Source organism: Rhinichthys klamathensis, unplaced genomic scaffold (genome assembly GCF_029890125.1).
Source record: "Rhinichthys klamathensis goyatoka isolate OS25496 unplaced genomic scaffold, OSU_Roscu_1.1 h1tg000229l_1, whole genome shotgun sequence".
NCBI classification, from domain to species: Eukaryota; Metazoa; Chordata; class Actinopteri; order Cypriniformes; family Leuciscidae; genus Rhinichthys; species Rhinichthys klamathensis.
The window spans coordinates 760,870-779,543 of NW_026606753.1; the positions used below are offsets into that span (position 1 = coordinate 760,870).

At 38.8% G+C, this 18,674-nt stretch overlaps 2 protein-coding genes across 3 annotated transcripts in view; one reads left to right on the plus strand and one right to left on the minus strand.

Annotated features, from left to right (window-relative positions):
- Nucleotides 1–18,674, minus strand: part of lrba (LPS responsive beige-like anchor protein) — a 268,042-nt gene that overhangs the window by 80,390 nt on the left and 168,978 nt on the right. For both annotated transcript variants that reach the window (XM_056265070.1, XM_056265069.1), the window contains exon 39: nt 17,839–17,975. In XM_056265070.1, coding sequence (XP_056121045.1) covers nt 17,839–17,975 — 137 coding nt within the window. The remainder of the gene's footprint in view (nt 1–17,838; nt 17,976–18,674) is intronic.
- Nucleotides 14,757–16,581, plus strand: mab21l2 (mab-21-like 2). Its single transcript, XM_056265088.1, has one exon. It carries the CDS (start codon nt 15,114–15,116, stop codon nt 16,191–16,193), a length of 1,080 nt encoding a protein of 359 aa, XP_056121063.1. The 5' UTR covers nt 14,757–15,113; the 3' UTR covers nt 16,194–16,581.

Genomic DNA, 18,674 nt, shown 5'->3' on the forward strand with positions numbered 1-18,674 from the left:
TGCTCAATATTTTCTCACAGTTCTAACTTAGCTTTATTACAGATTGGTTGTTAGGACAGAAGAGGAGAAAGAGACCACCACACCTGATCTGTGGGGCTCTGATTAGGGCGAATAAACAGCTGAGTTTATCAGGCATTCAGATCTTCCAGTAGCAAGGCTAACACTGATATGCACTCATTAATGAGAGAAAGGGAAGAGAATGGAAGAAGAGAGAAAGAGAGGGCAGCAGCTGTGCTGTGTGCTGAGAGCAATGTCACTGCTCCTGTCTGCTCTGCAGACTCACTTCAAAGTCTCCGGAGTTCAATTAAATGTGGATTAAGGTTGTTCCACCGCCCCGGTAACGCTGCCGTTCGCCACCGCAAACTCCCTGACAAGCGGCATGCGAGACGGCCATGCTCTCCTATTTATCTTCTTCATCTCCCCTCTGTCAGGCAGTTGGTATGGAAACCGCACCATTAATGTGATATCTGATGCGCTACCTAACCAAGGTATCATGGAGAAGTTTGAGCATGGAGGAGTTTATTACAGCCGAGAGATTACGGACAGGGTCATAAAGATGTAATTCACTTGCACAAGTGTAATCGAGGAACTTCATCTGAAGGATCTGTCTGTTTGTATTGTGTATTAGCAGCAGCTGCGATGGACTGGTAATGAAATTAACCCCATGTAAGGAGTGTTAATGCTGCTAGAGTCCCCCAACCACCCACACACCAACCCACCACTCAACACAAAATCATAATATAACACACTTCACGACCTGATCATTACCTGCCATTCTAAATGGAAGGAGTGAAAAGAGTCAAAGCAAATAAAAACTATTAAGCATGGGTATTAAGTGGTTGTTTAGAGGCCTAACCTTCAAGTAGGGATGGACCAGTATTCAAATTCTAGCCAATACAGTATTCAGAGAATTCGGAAAAATAGTATCACGGTTTCCACAAAATTCAAAACCGTTTTCAACATTGATTATAATGATTTATATATATATATATATATATATATATATATATATAGATTGCTGGTTTCAAATCAGCGTTGTGATGCTTAAATTAATTTAGAATAGTGTACTTAAAAGGTTAAATCTTTGCCATAGTCTTGTGCTATTGCAAGTATATGTCAGTTAGATAATCGCAGTAGTAATCAAAAATGCGCAAATAGGTCAAATGAGTGAATAAAAAAAAATTAAATATCCATTATTTCTGCATCACTGAACACATCAGATTGTACATACAAGAAAAAAAAGTAGCTCATCGCTAATTATTTTCAGATGAAAGTCACTTGAAAGGGGCATCTGGAGATGAACATCAGCCCATAAAATGTTGCTGACTAAAAAGACGACCTTTAACCTGTGCTTCATTCCATCTCTATAGCAGAAGAACTTCAATAGTTCACACTTTATCTTACTCCTGTCTACTCGGACCCAAAGGAATAAAGCAATGATTCAGTGCCTCGGCTTGACATGCTGTAGATTGATATGACGGTCTGTTGTGCGTCTAATATCATATTTTGTCTTCATGTACCTTATGTACTAGCCTTGTAATTGACCCTCTCGGTTTTCTGGATTGTTGCCCGAAAATCTGCCTCGCAAAAAAGTTGTACACTATAATATTTACTTGGAGCGGCTTTGATTACAGTGTGCATTTGTGGTGGCATTGATGCGTAAGGTTGTCGAAACATCACAACATCTATTTCAATCAAGAGTTACATTAAGTTTTGACCAAGATATTGCATTGGCAATGGGTGAGTCTAACCACTCTGTAAAGTCTACTCCAGCACATCCCATAGACTTTCAATTGAGTTATGGCCTCTGTGGTGGCCAAATCACGTGTGAAAATGATTCCTCATGCTCCCTGTGAAAACCACTTTCACAATTTGAGCCCGTTGAATCTTGGCACTGTCCTCCTGGAATATGGCAAGGGGATACATCTTCCAAAATGGTTGTTTAAGAAATGAAAAGCTACACACTGCATTTTAGGGTTAAAAGAATGGTTGCCAAACATACAACATGCCAGAAACACATTTATCACTGCAATAATGATCCAATGCAAACAGTGCCTTTTTTGTCAATTAGACGTTTAAAGCCACTTTAAAAGACTTTTCTACAGATATCAATTAATTGTTTATTCCATTTTGTCTATACTTGTTCTGGATGAAATGTTCTCCCATCTATGCCAAAACACATAAAAACAAAAATAATTCTAATTTCAAGGCCATGATACTGACGCCAAACGGACAACAAAAGGTTCAAGTCGAAATGGGAATGTGTGTGTCATTTCAAACCGCTCAACCTGTTAGGATCAAGAGGCAGCAAGTCATTTCTGAGTGCTGTCATTTGTCTCTGTCAGCCGCTGAAACGAGTCTGAGATGAAGAGGGACACATCTCTCAAACAGACATTCTGCCCTCTGCCAAAGGACCCTGTGCGCGCAAACGACATCCTCCAAGCGACACACACACCAGGGACCAGCGCTCGAGAGCATGTGCTCCGTCTCTGACAGAATTGAATGAAATCTAATTGAAAATACCCCCCCACCCCACGCCAAAAAAAGACGGGGAGGGGGGAGGTAGCGGGAGAGAAAAAAGCTAAGATAGCAAGTGTGAGACAGAGAGCGAGTGAACTATCCAGCGCTCTCTCAGAAAGATAAATGAGTCTCTGAATAGCAGTCTCTGTTGGGCAAAGTGTGCACTTGTGTTTGAGCTGTGATAAGGGCGTTCGCAGTGAGGAAAAGGAAACGGCTCTCCTGCCGCTGACAGAATCCCCATCCTCACTTATAAAATGTGTAATAAACGAGCATTATAACGCTCAATTTGAAGCTTGGCAACCGATGGCACACAATTACATGTGTGTGAGAGAGTGCACTCATACTCTCAGATGTTGGTTTTTAATGTGCCTATGCATCTGCAGAGCAAAATGAGGTGATTGAAGTTCAATTTGTATGCTGTTATTAAGTGTTTCCGCCTGGCTGAGTGTGTTAAAGATTGCGAATGGGACATTTATTATTACCTTTTGGTCAAATGAAGTGGCCTGGGCGATAAGGTGATGAAATTAATGAGGAGGAGGAAGTGGGTGATCCATCAACATCAACATTCAGAGCCGAGTGCACTGGAGATGCAATATTGGAAAACTTGATAGAATTCATGGGAATAAAAGGGAGGAGATATTGGAGAGGGCCTTCTGTTTCTAACACAACTGGCCATGTAAATAAGAAGCTGTAGTGTGGAAGCACACACACACACACATATATACTGTAGCATCAAGCTTACATCACTCACAGAACACAATCACAATCTGAGAGATATAGAAAATAACTTTAAGGTATTTGTATGAGACCAAGGGCAAATGTAACACTCAAAATGTCTTCAGTCACAGATAAGCTAATGTGATGACACTTATTGAGCACATGCAAGTTCTCTATCTGCCTGAAAAAAAAAGATGTGTTTGTTTCACTTTGTGAGAAATGTTATGCAAAACAAAAAAGGAAAGATTTTGATCTAGGAAAGCGATTTTGGAGATTTCCAGTATTTTCTTCTCCTATCTAACATTTTGATGCCTTTCAATATAAACTATTTTATATTTTATCTCAAGTAAAGGTTGTTGTAGATGTTGGTTTTGATGTTGCAGACAATTTTCAATTATGAAATAGAAGTTGCATGGCTAAATTAAAAGACTGAATCTAATTTACATTTTTCAATCTCTTTGAAGACTGTTCTTGACTTTTCAGCTGTTCTTGAGTAATGCGACTAAGCACTACATCACTGTTTTAAATGTCTGATCTGAGGGAATTATAAAGCATGCTAATTGGTCCTCTCTTAGAAAATCCAATTCATTCCAGTGAACTGGTTCATTCAATAGATTACCAAAATATCAATGATTCATGTCCCTGTACTAGGTGTAATATTTTTTATTTGGTTATGTAAATTAGTCCAATTTAAATTGGTTATGTCATCTTATTTACGATTAATTCAAAACTCATCATTTATTTGTGTCAGTAAAAATACAGCTCCAATGAAAACAAATTATAGAATGTTGTTTCATATTTACATAATATTTCTTTTTCCGAAAAACAGACTTTTCCTTAAATAACTTCAGTGTATTAAGCTGTTCTTTGTTTGAAGCGAATTTCATATTTTAGAGCTGCAACATACCTATACCAAAACATGGCATGTACAGTTTTAGTGGTCTAAGTCTGAAATGTTACACCTGCCCTTAGTGTCCATCGTAAACACTCTCTAAGCACCTCAACAAATATATATATGCAACAAACATACCACAAGTTCTCTTTGCACAAACCCCTCACTCACATCCATCAAGACATCTTGTCCCATCAGTGAATAAGTTGATTTCATCCATAGGACTACATGGGGCTGCAATAGAGTTTTTAAAAAGCCAAGGCATATGGATAGCGCCACGTGATTAGGTGGTTCAAGAATGTGCCCCTACGATGAGAGCTGAGAATCATGGGACTGTACAAGCACATGATTTCTCTTTCCAAGTATAACACACATCTGAAACCATCAGTGAAGCTGCTTACAAGCTGTATTTTTTCAACCATATATTAAAGATTAGCTGTTGTTATCTTCAAAACATTGTAAAATCAACGTGCAATGTCAAATATTCCACTGAGAGAACATCAATTCCATGTTATCCTCCTACTTAAATCCTTAAGTCAACTCATAAAAGGAAAGTAATAGCAAACTGACAATATTAACTGATTAAAATGTCCTTGACCTGTTACAACAGTAAACCAGCTCAAGGGATAACAAAAAACAAACTATAAACCAGTAAAACATTAGCAGTCAGCCACTTAAGATTTATAGAAAAAGTTTTTAGCAAATACATATACATATTTATATGTGTGGTAGCTGAAGTATTTAGTTCTTAAAGTATTCAGGCTTAAAGTCCAATAAGGATTAGAACTTCCTTTGTTCCTCACCACTCCGTTTGCCAACAGGTTAGCCTTTTAACTTGCTGAGAGAGAGAGAGAAAGAAAGAGAGAGTGAGGGAGGAAATCTTGTGTGGATTTAGAAAAATGTCAAGAGCTATGGGGTTAATTGGAGGAGAAGTGAATCCTTTAGTGCACTTACTCATTAAACATTTGGCCTTTATGTAGAAGCTTGTGGGGGGTGACGGGAGGACACACAAAACGCACTGTAGGGACTCCAGTAAGGTGAAAGTTAACACCCATTAAATGGTTCAAATGGACAAATTAGGGTGTTTTCGGCTAATAAAAATACAGTAGAACTGCTTCAGAGATAAAATGCTAAATTGCTGAAATGCTGAATCGCTCCAAATGGCAAATGGGTGCATTGGGTTCAAGTAAACATACAGCTTCAAACCGGCCAGTTTCAAGACGGTTTAATAACAAAGACAGAAAAGTCCAACCATCAACCGATGGAAGGTAGATATGCTATATTTTGAGGAAAAAATGGAGAAATATGATCAAGAGGAGGATCCCTCCTCCTTTTCTAACTGACATCCATTCAAAGACTTTCTCCATCCTCAGAGCTTTAAAGCGCTTTAACCCCAGGGCAAAGGAGGGCAGCTTGGCTCACCAAGGAGCTGGACGGAAGAAAGACAGGATAAGGGTGACATAAGTGTGAAGAAGAGGAGCGTGAAATTTAGCAGACATTCACAAACCGACAGTTTTGCTCCAAGCGCCTCAGATCTGATGCTGAAGACTGAAGCAACCAGAGAGAGAGAACGGCTATGTTGAAGAGCTATTGATGAAGGGTGCTGCTAACAGACTCCAATTATTTGTAGAGTCATGTCAGGGAACATAGTGGGCAAACACTGCATTTTTTTGTGAACACTAAGTTGGAGAGTGTTGTGAACTAACATCCCAAACACCTCTGACAAGCATGGAGAAAATCATGTCGACAGACTTCCCTGTGGTTCAGTCCTTCTTCGAACTCCAAAGCATTCATAAAGAGGAGAAACAGCCAGGCCAGGTTTAGATCCCGCCGCATCGTCCACCACTTTCACTCCAGTCCGTTGTCACGCCGTTCCTTACTGTGTCTAAGCCAGGATGGCAGAGAAGTGAAGTCCCCCTAATCCTTCTATTGTCCCGGGCCTAATTGGATTTAGAGGAGGAAGGTGGGGTAGAGGGTAAAATATGTGAACCCCCTTTTAGGGTGCCTAAAGGTTTTTTCATGGCCTGAAAAGGAGGAATCCTCCAGGGATTTAAGGGATTGAAAGGTGACAGAAGCTGGATTATGTTTTTTATGACTGTGTCTTTAAGCAGGTAAACAGGGAAGCCCATTACATGGGAAAAGTGCAGGCAGGGGTTAATGTTGGGATAGCCAATTCCTAGGTATCTGTAAATAAGTTGCTCATTTCAGTGGGTTTTGTTGCTGTGAGAACTCTCCATAGAAAACTCCTGATGCTTATGACGAAAAATGTATTTCAACAAGTAATACAGGTATACCTAAACATGGAGCCTACAAAGCAACAGCAACGTGGTCTTCTTGCTGCTGGTTCCTGATTCCGAGTGAGCTCTAAACATTTATACTCTTCTATCTAAAGTATACTGTGGCTTAGGCTTTATTTGGAAAATGTTACTAAAACATTGTTTGTTTTCTTCACTTAAGAAGTATCTATGTACCTATATCTACAGTATATCTATATATATCTCTATCTATATTTCTCTATAAATTGAAATCTGTGATTAAATCACAATTAACTCTGAAATTATGCAATTAATTGCGGTTAAATATTTTACTTGACTGACAGCACTACAAAAACATACAAACGCCCAATAACAAATGCTTTCACTGAGATCCAAGAAAAAAAATGTCATCGAGAAGATGCGACAAGAAATCGACTAAAAGAAACAAATCTGGGGGGGAAATGGGACACAAACAATGTAACATGCCATATATTATTTATGGGATGATTACATTGTCACATAAACATGACAATTACATTGCCATAATTCGGTTCAAAATTTGCTGGAAAAACGAGCACCGGCTCCAGAAACATTTTGGTCAAAAAGACGTATATATATATATGTGTGCTGTCTTGAAGTCAAATTGGCTGTTCCATGTCAATCCATTCAAAACAGAAAGTTGCAATGAATGTCCTCATGACTCATGGCAACATATCTGGAAAGGCCAAGCCAAAAAGCCTACAACTAAATTATTTGACCTTTGTCTTTATCGTCAAAGTGTTATTGGTGTGGAGCACAGTAATTCAGACTATTTACACTGCTTGCAAACTGAATCAGATGATGCTTGATCGAACTGTCACCTAAAAGAACCTGTCATGGACTACTGGCCTTATTGGGTCCCCATGGAGACGCCATTTCAACCAGACTGGATGGATCATTAACCAAGACTGAGGAGGTGACAAGAGTGGAATAGTTCTGGATCTTTAAAAAAATAAAAATAATAATAATAATAGGATAACCCTATGTATAGTAGTCAAACTTGATTAATTAACATGGTTAGGGAGATATTATACCATAGTTAGGGAGAGTAAACATACAACAACAAGAACAAAAAAAGAGTGAAAAACTAATTCATAATATTAATAATAATCAGCAATAGGAGAGGACAAAGGTGTGTGGCTCTAATCTCAGACAAACATGCTCACTCTGGCATCCATAAGGAGTCTCATCCATCTGGCTAGCAGCATATTCAGTGACGTTTGTCAGTGACTGCTCTGCTGAGTAAATGATGGAGAGCAGATCAATCAGGGGACTGGGAGGCCCCAAACCTTCACCCTGTCGGCAGAGGAAGATGGAGCAGCTAGACTCAGGTGCAGGAAACCCACCTTCCGTCTGGTGAAAAGGGGCCACTGATAATGGGCTGCTATTGTATGATATACCCATTCTGCTGGTACTTGTGCTCAGTTAATCTGCTGGTACTTTATGCTTTTGGTAGGGTCATGTATTGGTATATTTCAAGTCTAAGTAACACTTGACTTTTATTCTTTAGATATCAAGACAGGTTCACAAGTCTTTGTAAAGCATCCATATCAAGTCTCTGGTCAAGTGCCAAGTCAAGTCTAAAGATTTTCAAGTCCAAGTCAGGTCTCAAATCTCTTTTGTTAATAGTTCTATATATGCTGAAGCTTATAAAAGTCAAATCATTTCACTCTGACTCGAAATATATTCACACGATAATGCCATTCTTTTGAAAGAAGTCTCTTATGCTCACCAAGGATGCATTTATTTGATCAAATACAGTTGAAACAGTAATATTGTGAAATATTATTACAATTAAAAATAACTGTTTTCTACTGTAATATCTAATATGTAATATTTTCCTGTGATGGACTAACTGAATTTTCAGCAGCCAATACTCCAGTCTTCAGTGTAACATTATCCTCCAGAAATGATTCTGATTTGTTGATTTCAATGTTGAAAACATTTTGCTACTTAATATTTTTATGGAAACCGTTTTTCAGGATTCTGTATTAAATAAATAAAACGTTTTTAGAAACTGCATTTGTTTGAAATAGGAATCTTTTGTAACATTGCAAATGTCTTAACCATCAATTTAATGTGTCCTTGCAGAATAAAAGTATTCATTTCTTATTAAAGTCTTATTAAAGTATTAAAGTCAATTCTTATGAGTCTGACAAGTCTTAAGTAAAATTTTGCCAATGGAGTCAGAAGTTCCATGATTACGGCCCAATTCACAGACAATACATATATTTTTCAAATTGAGGAATGAATATTCAAATTATGTTCTATAATCAACAACATGCCACAGACACTAATCAAAACCTCTTAACTCAGAATATCCCTTCAACTAAAAGTCAAACCCAAATCACAGACCAACGTATCTTTTGCAGGACACAGTCGGTGTAAAACTCATCCTGACCTTCACCAGTAGCTCTAGAGTAGCACAATACATCTCTCTGAAACATCTCTTTAGAATGATGTCCATCCCAGATCATAAAAGTGCCACCAGGGAAAGAAGGCCACAATAGAAACAGACAATAAATTCAATGAAGGATGCAAGTTGAAAGCATGAGGGCAGCTCTCCTTGACTTTGAGATGCTTCTGTCACAAATCTGTTTCTTCCCTGTTCTTAGCATTCAATTATCATTGCTGTATCAGTAGACAGGATCAGTGAACTGCTTCATACCAGATGACTTCATTGCGGGAGTAACCTCAGAGAGACTGGGGGTATCAGTCCCATGGAACGGTAGAGGAAAGAGCAGCTTCTGTTTAAATCACTAATAAGAGATGAGAACTAGTGATATGCCTTTCTTATGTCATGATGTGCAATTCTTCATTATTTTAGTGTGATTCAAAACTTTTTCATTCATCTGCACTGGACCTCATTGCTTTGTACATTTTTATTCCTGGAATTTGGTCAATTAGAAATAACTTAACAGATACAGACTTGCTTTGAATGATGGTAAACGCACATCCAATATATAATTTCAGTATTTTGAAAACTGTGAAGAAGAGTAGAGCTAAACGTGCTTCTATTTAGCATTTTTCTAAATGAAAACATTTTTCCCATTACATATTACATCAGAATAACTCAAGCTAACACACAAAGATGAATATTTGTCACACATTTAACGTCACACTTTTTTTTTCAACATCTTAAAACATCTCATCTCCAGGCTTAAATTGGGATACAGAATCGCAGATTTTCAAAGTGGTCTCAGACTTTTGGTAACTAATGTGTAGATGGGCATAAAGTACTCTATAGAGAGAGAGAGAGAGAGAGAGAGAGAGAGAGAGAGAGAGAGAGAGAGAGAGAGAGAGAGAGAGAGAGAGAGAGAGAGAGAGAGAGAGAGAGAGAGAGAGAGAGAGAGAGAGAGAGAGAGAGAGAGAGAGAGAGAGAGATCCCCTCATCATTCAACTCACTGTACGACTCATTAATTTATTGACTCCAGCAGGACACCGTGTGTAAATGCTGATATGAGCAACAGTCATGGCTGCTCTCCTCCAGCTCATTGATAGTGACAGAGGTGCTATGGTTGGCTGTTTGCCTCTGTGCAAACTACTTGCGCCTAACTGAAAAATCAATAAAATCTCCGGACAACCTGACACTGATCAGCAGCAGTCGAAGGTCGTCTGTGGCAACCAAATGAGGAGGGAGGGTGTGTGTGTGGAGCGATGAGCCACTCCAGGATGTTTGTAGGACAAGCGTAACAATACTTTCACTACGTAACATCCCTCCCACCTTCCCTCCTCTCCTCTCCTCCTACCCAATTAGGTGTGAACGGAGCTTGTCCTTCAGAAGAAACTCGACTGCCTGAAGCGAAAAGCAATGTACGAATCTGCGAGGATGTTTTATATAAAGCAAACATGTGGGAAGTCAAGGATTAAACAATATAAAACATGGAATTCATTATTGTTCAATCTGGTGGCATTTCAAGTGAAACATATACTCATGAAATTGGCTCCAAAAAGTATGCATTAACACACTTTGAACGTATGGATTATATTGCACTATGAAACAAAATATTAAACCAACTGGTGTCAAGGTGATTTTTATCAAGTCAGTTCTCCTTCAGTTCACACAGGTGTCCTGATTTGTATATCTATAAAAATGTGTCTAGTATATAACAATACTGACTTAAATGTATTGATTTTCAACAATACTTCTAATACAAAAAATAATTTATTTTTTGTAAAATCTTTTACTTGAAAAGTATGTCTGTTCATATCATTACAAAAAATAAAAACTGATATTTTGTTATAGAATGAAGTGATATTCATACATGCCAATGTTAAAGAACCCTAGAAAATGTTACTTCAGAGTACCACACTTTCATCGGATTTTTACTATTCCTGCGGATGCATGTGTTTAGTCAATTTTCAGTATTCCAGCAGCACTGGATACTGTATCCTACAGTGCCACACACTCGATTTAGCATTCCATTTCTAGGTTGATTAATGAACCGGAATTAATAATTTGATCATTATACAAAAATGTAATTATAAATGCTAAATAGCTGCTGTTTTCAAGATGATAACTGAACTCATGCAACAGCAATGTAGCGCAGTACTATTGGGAAAACATTTACTGCAATATATAACACTGAGAGCAGTAGAGAACCATGGGTACAACAGTGGAGTGTCTGATCAGGAAAATCCTAAAACACATCAAATGCAGACGGTGAATATGAGGGGCACAGAGAGACACCCATCTGCTCCATGACCTCACCAGATCTCCCTGGCAGATGCAGAAAGGCCTGCCAAGCAATTAGTACCACTGGTTGACTTGTTTGGGGCCGTCTCCTAGGGGCAAATGCAGCTGGGGCCGTCTGTATGTGTGTGAAACACGGGTAAGACGGTGTGCCTTTTTGGCCTGCTGCCTCTCACGTTTCCATTGTGGGGCAGAAAAAGACTACAGGCTAAAAGCATCTGTAACTGACATTCTAGCCCTCTTATCATTGACATGAAAGAGAAAAACATGCTAACTTCAGCTGAGACGGAAAGAAAAAAATGCTGCACTTTTTTTTCTTTCCTCCTAAATGAGCCTGGAGGACAACGTAGTCGTGTTTTTATTCACCAAGGATGTCTTTACACTTTAAGGCACAGGAATACTACATCTTTAAGGATATACCAGAAATGCAAAGAACTTGAATAAAATACTAACCAAGGACAAATAATTTCATAATCCGTCACATACCGGAAAGTCATGCATTTCAACAAGAGAGCAAGTGACAGTAAATTTGACAAAGCATGATGGGACTACAAGGAGATGAACGTTTTGGCTCTATGTGGACAGTCTCTGCCACCCCAACATTTTTCCTGTTTAAATATGCCCTGAAATCTATACTTTGTGGGAAACCCAAAAGAGCTTGTCTTAGTTTTGAAGGTGCCCTTGAAGTTATCCGGATCAGTGTTTTTCTTTTTTCTTTGATCAGCCAACACTATCTGTCTCTTTTTTTAACTAGGTCAGATGACCTGGAAATCACGTTAGCCTCTTCAAGATGTAGAGACACAAGGAATGAGAAAGAGAGAGTCTTATCAGACACTGTCCAGTGTTGTAGAGAGGATCAGAGTGGAGTCATCAGATCAAAGAGGAGTGGCTCCACACTATACCGTGCCTCTCTCATCTTCTCGTTCAGTCTGCTCACTAAGACCAAAGCTCTTTTGGTCTCCAGATAATACGGAATGTTTTCCAAAAAAAAAAAAAAGAGATAAAGAGCCCAAAAGCATTTCTTCTTGTGTCAGAGCTTATTTAAACGGTTCTATTCAGATCTGCTAAGTGTACATTAGGTTCAAGAACACTTTTTGGCACTTAAGCGATAGAAGAATCTGAAATTCTACCACTTGCTGAGCTTTCAGTGAATTAAAGCTTTGCTAAGATTTATAAGTGCCTTTGACCTTTATAAAATGATTCAAAGGAAAGAAATGAAGTTAAATGGAAATAAGATCTGTGTCAATTTTTTGCAGTTTATGTAAATAAAGCCAATGCTTCCACAAACACGGATTAATGCAATTATAGCCTTCAGACAGTAAAGATCACCTTGAATTTAATTGTTTATAATTTGAATTGGCCAAAACACTTTTTCAAAAGACAAGATAAACAAATCCATTAAAAACAGTAATTAAAAGATTAAGTGATTCCTTTGCTTAATTCTTGAATAAGTGAAATTGCACTGCACTAAGGGTCATTTCAAATTATGTATAAGTGTGTTAAACCTAATTGATTTTAGACAAACATTTAATTTCACTATTATTTAGAGCTGAAATTGAGAGCAGGTATTCCCTTTTTTAAAAACAAGTTACAAACTGATATTAGACTGTCACATGATTTATTTATGTAGCATTCTACAATTCACTTATTTAACTGCTGAAGTGGTTTCTTTACCATTACAGAACAAGGTCATATATGAAAGAATGAACGATAAGGTGGACTGGAGAATCAATTACTTGTTGCACATTATTTTATTCCAACATAAAGGCCTAAGAACTAAACTTACATGAAAATTACGTAAAATGCACTACATTCACGTCGCTGTAGAAATATTAATCATCATCCTCTGCCTGGCGTCCGATTTCGTGATGTTGTTTCACTTGGTTAAGGAGTAAAAATAATGTTTGTGTAATTAAATAAAACGCCGTGAAGTTTCTTTAACGAAAGAACATTCGCTCAGCGTGACTCTAACAAACAGTGTTTTACTCAAGCGAAAAATAAAACACCCCGCGGGCTCGCAGGCTTAACAACAAACTCTTGACATTCGCTTCTCTCACTGTAAAAACACACTCAGTCGCGACGGATCGATAGTTTGAATGGCCTCATTTATCGCAACGCATCCTACAGCACGCAGCGCTATATCTGCAGACTTCCTCGTAAGCCTGTCGTTAAGACAACTGTGATGAGAGCTGAACTCATACAACATGAAGTCTGGCTTGATAAGAGACTTCAATTACCACGCCAAACAATCTCTCCTCTCTAAATTATTCATCTTAACACGCTATGCTTTGGAAGAGATGCTGCTCAGATTCACTTAACTCCCGAGAACAGAGCATCGGTGGAGATAAAAAGATGGAAACAAAATAGTTATTTTTAAAGTTATTTTAATGACAGCAATGATATAGCGAGCGAACGGAAACCGCGGCAATGAAGGTAATTAAATGCAAAACTAATAGAGATACTACGCACAAAAAAAGAAAAAAATACACTGTATTTTTTGATGCAAGAAATTTAGAGAAAACCTAAGTAAAGAAATTTGTTTCTTTAAAAAAAGTTAAAAAGTACTAACCCAGCTTTAACTGCAAGCCATCTTTTTTTCTTTTCTTTTTTTAATTTTCTTTTTTTCCTTTCTGTTCTAAAAACGTGCTTTTATTCTCCTTATATCAAGTGCATGCAGAAGTTAAATCGTAAATATCTTCTGTAAATAACACATGTGCAGGTTGCTTATAGCATCCGCACTGGAGCGTTTCTAAACCCCAATTCATTACAGCAGCTCACTGTCATCTAATTACAATAACACCGAATAACCCGAACGACATATCAGTCGCTAAAAGCGTTTTATTATGTCCTTTACTGACCATAGTCGCTAATCGAGAAATAAAAAAAAAAAGAGTTTTAAACAGAGTCTATAACACCCGCATAAAATGTTGCAATTATAAATATGAACACCGGAGAATTAGAAAAGTTAACCAATCTAGATCATAGTGATTTCGGCATTATTACAAATTGTATTGCAATTTACAATATTACAGAAGCTACACCTCCACGACCATGCGACCATGAGCACACACACACACACACACACACACACACACACACACACACACACACACACCTGATCTTTCTGAGTAGCTATAGGGTGAAATGGCGGTGGACGAATGCAACAGCAGTGCGCGGTCAACAACCTTACAGTGGCAAAAACAATCTCTCTCTCTCTCTCTCTCTCTTTAACACAAATCGTTTAGCAGCCAATTCTTAAAGACCAAAATTGAATTCAATGTAATCAAAAATAAATGACAAGCACCAAACAAACAAGCAAGCAAGCATTCAAAATGTAGCATATTTTCAGCGAATACTACGATCAAATGTACACACGGTGAGATAACAATCACCAAACATGTAAAATCGTTGCAATGTAGGTTAAAGTAAGTAAAAGGTGAAATGTGTGCTCTTAATGTTGTCTGTATAGCCTAACCTGGAGGCGCCGTATCTCGAGCGCTGGATGTTCAGGAGGAGAGAGTCTCTCCAGTGCACCTAGGCTGTGATTGGCCAACAGCACTGACAGCTCCCCCGCTGATTGGCCAGGAGTAGATGCCCGTCCCCCTTTCACTCCAGCTAGAGGACCATTCATAAACTAAACAATTCCAACACTCACGGCTGAGTCTGGACAACTGCACACTGGCGCACAGTTTTCATGCGCAAACACAAGTGAAAAAGATGATGACATGACGCGCGGAGATTTATACTTCAACTGATAGGCTACTGGCAACAACTTAAACCTTAAAACCTTTTCAAGTAGAGTTGGGAAAAGTCGCACTGCGTTGCATCCATCCGTTTCCTGGTCCAAATTTGACGTCTATCCGCTGTGGGCGCAAACTTCATCACTTCTTCCTTTTTTTCTTTTTGCTGGGAGTTGTGCCTCTGGCTCCACCGGTAAGCATTGGATCCATCGGCGTACTGCGAAACTCCGGTCTACAGTCCGGATCTGTGCCCCAATATGATTGCAACGCAAGCAAAGCTGGTTTACCAGCTCAATAAATATTACAACGAAAGATGCCAGGCGCGCAAAGCGGCCATCGCCAAGACCATACGAGAGGTGTGTAAGGTGGTGTCGGATGTGCTGAAGGAGGTGGAGGTCCAGGAGCCCCGTTTCATCAGCTCCTTGAGCGAGATAGACGCGCGCTATGAGGGCATGGAGGTCATCGCACCCAACGAGTTTGAAGTCGTGCTTTACTTGAACCAGATGGGAGTCTTCAACTTCGTGGATGACGGCTCTCTGCCGGGCTGCGCGGTACTCAAACTCAGCGACGGCCGTAAGAGGAGCATGTCCCTGTGGGTGGAGTTCATCACCGCCTCCGGTTATCTGTCGGCGCGAAAGATCCGCTCCCGCTTCCAAACGCTTGTGGCCCAGGCCGTGGATAAATGCAGCTACCGGGACGTGGTTAAGATGGTGGCGGACACGAGCGAAGTGAAACTGCGCATTCGGGAGAGATACGTGGTGCAAATCACCCCGGCCTTCAAGTGCACGGGCATCTGGCCTAGAAGTGCAGCTCAGTGGCCCATGCCTCACATCCCGTGGCCCGGGCCGAACCGGGTGGCGGAGGTGAAAGCGGAGGGTTTTAACCTCCTCTCTAAAGAGTGCTACTCGTTAACGGGGAAACAGAGCTCGGCGGAAAGCGACGCCTGGGTTTTGCAGTTCGCCGAGGCCGAGAACAGGCTTCTGATGTCGGGCTGTAGGAAGAAATGCCTCTCTGTTCTAAAGACTCTCCGTGACCGACACCTCGAGCTGCCGGGACAGCCGCTCAATAACTACCACATGAAGACCCTGCTGCTGTACGAGTGCGAGAAACACCCGCGGGAGACTGACTGGGACGAGTCGTGCCTCGGCGACCGTCTGAACGGTATTCTGCTGCAGCTCATCTCCTGTCTGCAGTGCCGCCGGTGCCCACATTACTTCTTACCCAATCTAGACCTGTTTCAGGGTAAACCACACTCAGCCCTGGAGACAGCGGCCAAACAGACCTGGAGACTGGCCAGAGAAATCCTAACCAACGCTAAAAGTTTGGATAAACTGTAAGATGCAAAAGGAGGACATTTATTGTTGGTGAATATTAAGGGACGTTTGAGATCACAACACTGAAAGTGGAGAGAATGTGATCGTGGTGCTCTCTGAATAATGAAACCAAGAAAATGAAAGATTAAAATAAAACTTAAGATTGCAAAACTTAGCATTTGCTTTTGCCAACGGGACATTGCAGGAGAGAGAAATGAAGGTACATTTTAAACTAAGTGTAATGATTTTGTTGTTTGTTTGAACTGTTTTCACAAAGTGAAAATTTTATTTAAATATATGCACAAGATCTTTAATTGCGAATTACAAAATGTAGCGTGCCAAGTTCAATTTTTTTCATGATGTGATCAAAAATTGAAACGTGTAATAAAATCATGACACGATGAAATTTAAACTTGGCAATTTGTCATTACTTAATTCAAAAACAAAAACTCTTGACATTAATGGGACTGCAAAACATAAGCCGCATGCATAATTAATCGTATAGTTTTGTGATTTGTCTGCGCTATAAACAAAAGTAATATTACAGTGTGTATTTGTGAACTGGCCTTTCAATTTAACTCGTAGAAAACGAAACGTAGAAAATGCGCGTGGCCTGTTGCTCTAGATAAAACGGAGATTTATTAAATAGACACTAGCAACAAAATAAAGATTAGAGAAATAGAGTTTAGCGTAAAAAATGGAAATAATGGAGAGCAATTTGTAAAACAGCCAAGACCACTTACACTGCTAAATAAAATGTAAAAAATAAAACGTAAACAACCGATCTCTCACAATACAACAACAGTAGGCCTGCTTAATTTCACTGATTAAAAAACAAATATGCATCACATAAAATGTTTTAAAAAAGACACTGCTTTTTAAAAAAAAAACTTTTTCGACTGAATTAATAATAATAATAGGCTAATTCTTGGGAGTCAATTAGTTCACTCTGGAAATCCCTGAAGAAAAAAAACTTATATTTTATTATTGATTATAAAAATAACATCAGCTTATTAAAATTAAAAAGCCTTCTGAAAGAAATACTTAGACAATGTTTGCAACAAACAACCAAATAAATAAATAATCTACTAAAACAGATATGCTGTTTTATTCTGGAAAAGTAACCATTTTAGCTCACAATTCTGTTAAACAACAAATTATTATTAATCTAGCTTTTAAGAAAACAACTTTATTGAAAACAATATATTTGAAGTACATAAATATAAAAGGACATTAAGGAAATACGGAAAGTTGATATAGCCTACTTTGTTCTTAAACAGGCAAAACAAAAGCCCAAGCAAATACAGCATTCAGAATAATTTATTCCTCTTCAAGCAGTAAGAATTTTCGTTGGCACACCTCAGTTATAAGCCAATGGTGATGGCAAGTAAAACTTCAATAGCCTTGACCCTCATATGTTATGAACAGTTGAAACACATGCAACATGCTACAAGGAAAGAGAGCACTCTTTTCTGTCTTTGTGTTATGATATATGATAAGATGACCACAAATAGCCAATACTCACAAACTCTGCATGGAAAGGTACAGTAGTTAAACCACTGATGTTTCGAATACACATTAAAGGACCTTGGTTATACGGCTGGTCACACATTTTAGTGTGCACATCTCATGGGACATTTGGAGTCATTTTGATGAGAAACCCTCTTACCTTGGGATCAATGTCCTTAAAACTTGGGTCTTCTTCATCCACCTCAAAGTATAACTCTAGTGCCGTGATGGACAGTGTGCCTTTTACCACTACAGCGGGTGCAACCAGCTGTGCGCTGGTGCTCAGGTTAACAGGCCCTATGGATCACAGAAGAGCACAACGGTTAGTGAGTGTGTGTGTGTGTGTGTGTGTGTGTGCGCGCCTCCCCCACCCTCTACTGCCCTTGGCATAGAAACCATTTCAAAGGAGTACGAAGTGTTTACTTGAACACATAAACTCAACAAGGGCGCATATTGACTTCCTGATAGAACATCTTTAGTTTTAATTAGCTTGGTGGGAAAAGTCTCCAAAGTAAAGCTAGAGTCATTTTAGGATAATAAAGTTGAAGTCAAATGATAACTTCAAACGCACTATAAGACATGATTTAGGATGATTTAGGCTCAATCTTTTTTGCATGCACAATTTTAAATAATAATAATAATTAATAATAATATCTTACCAATGTAAATTAAGTAATGCTGCTCATATAACTTCATAATATTACAACTTTCTTACAGTTTAGCAACTGAACCATAAAAAAACAACAATGAAGATTTGTTAAATGTAAACAAATAGCTAAAGCATTCATTAATAATTTAGGCTATTTAACAATTAATCAAGAACGATTTAATTAAAATATATTTTTAAAAAGCAGATTCGTTAAAAAAAGGATTATCCCGTGCACAATGACATATTTAAGCGCTTCATCTGTCGTTGAATTCGTATAGCCTATAGTCTAGATGTCAAAAAAGCGCTGAAATCCGCTGTCAATCAGCGCTCATTGATTGCGGGCTTTG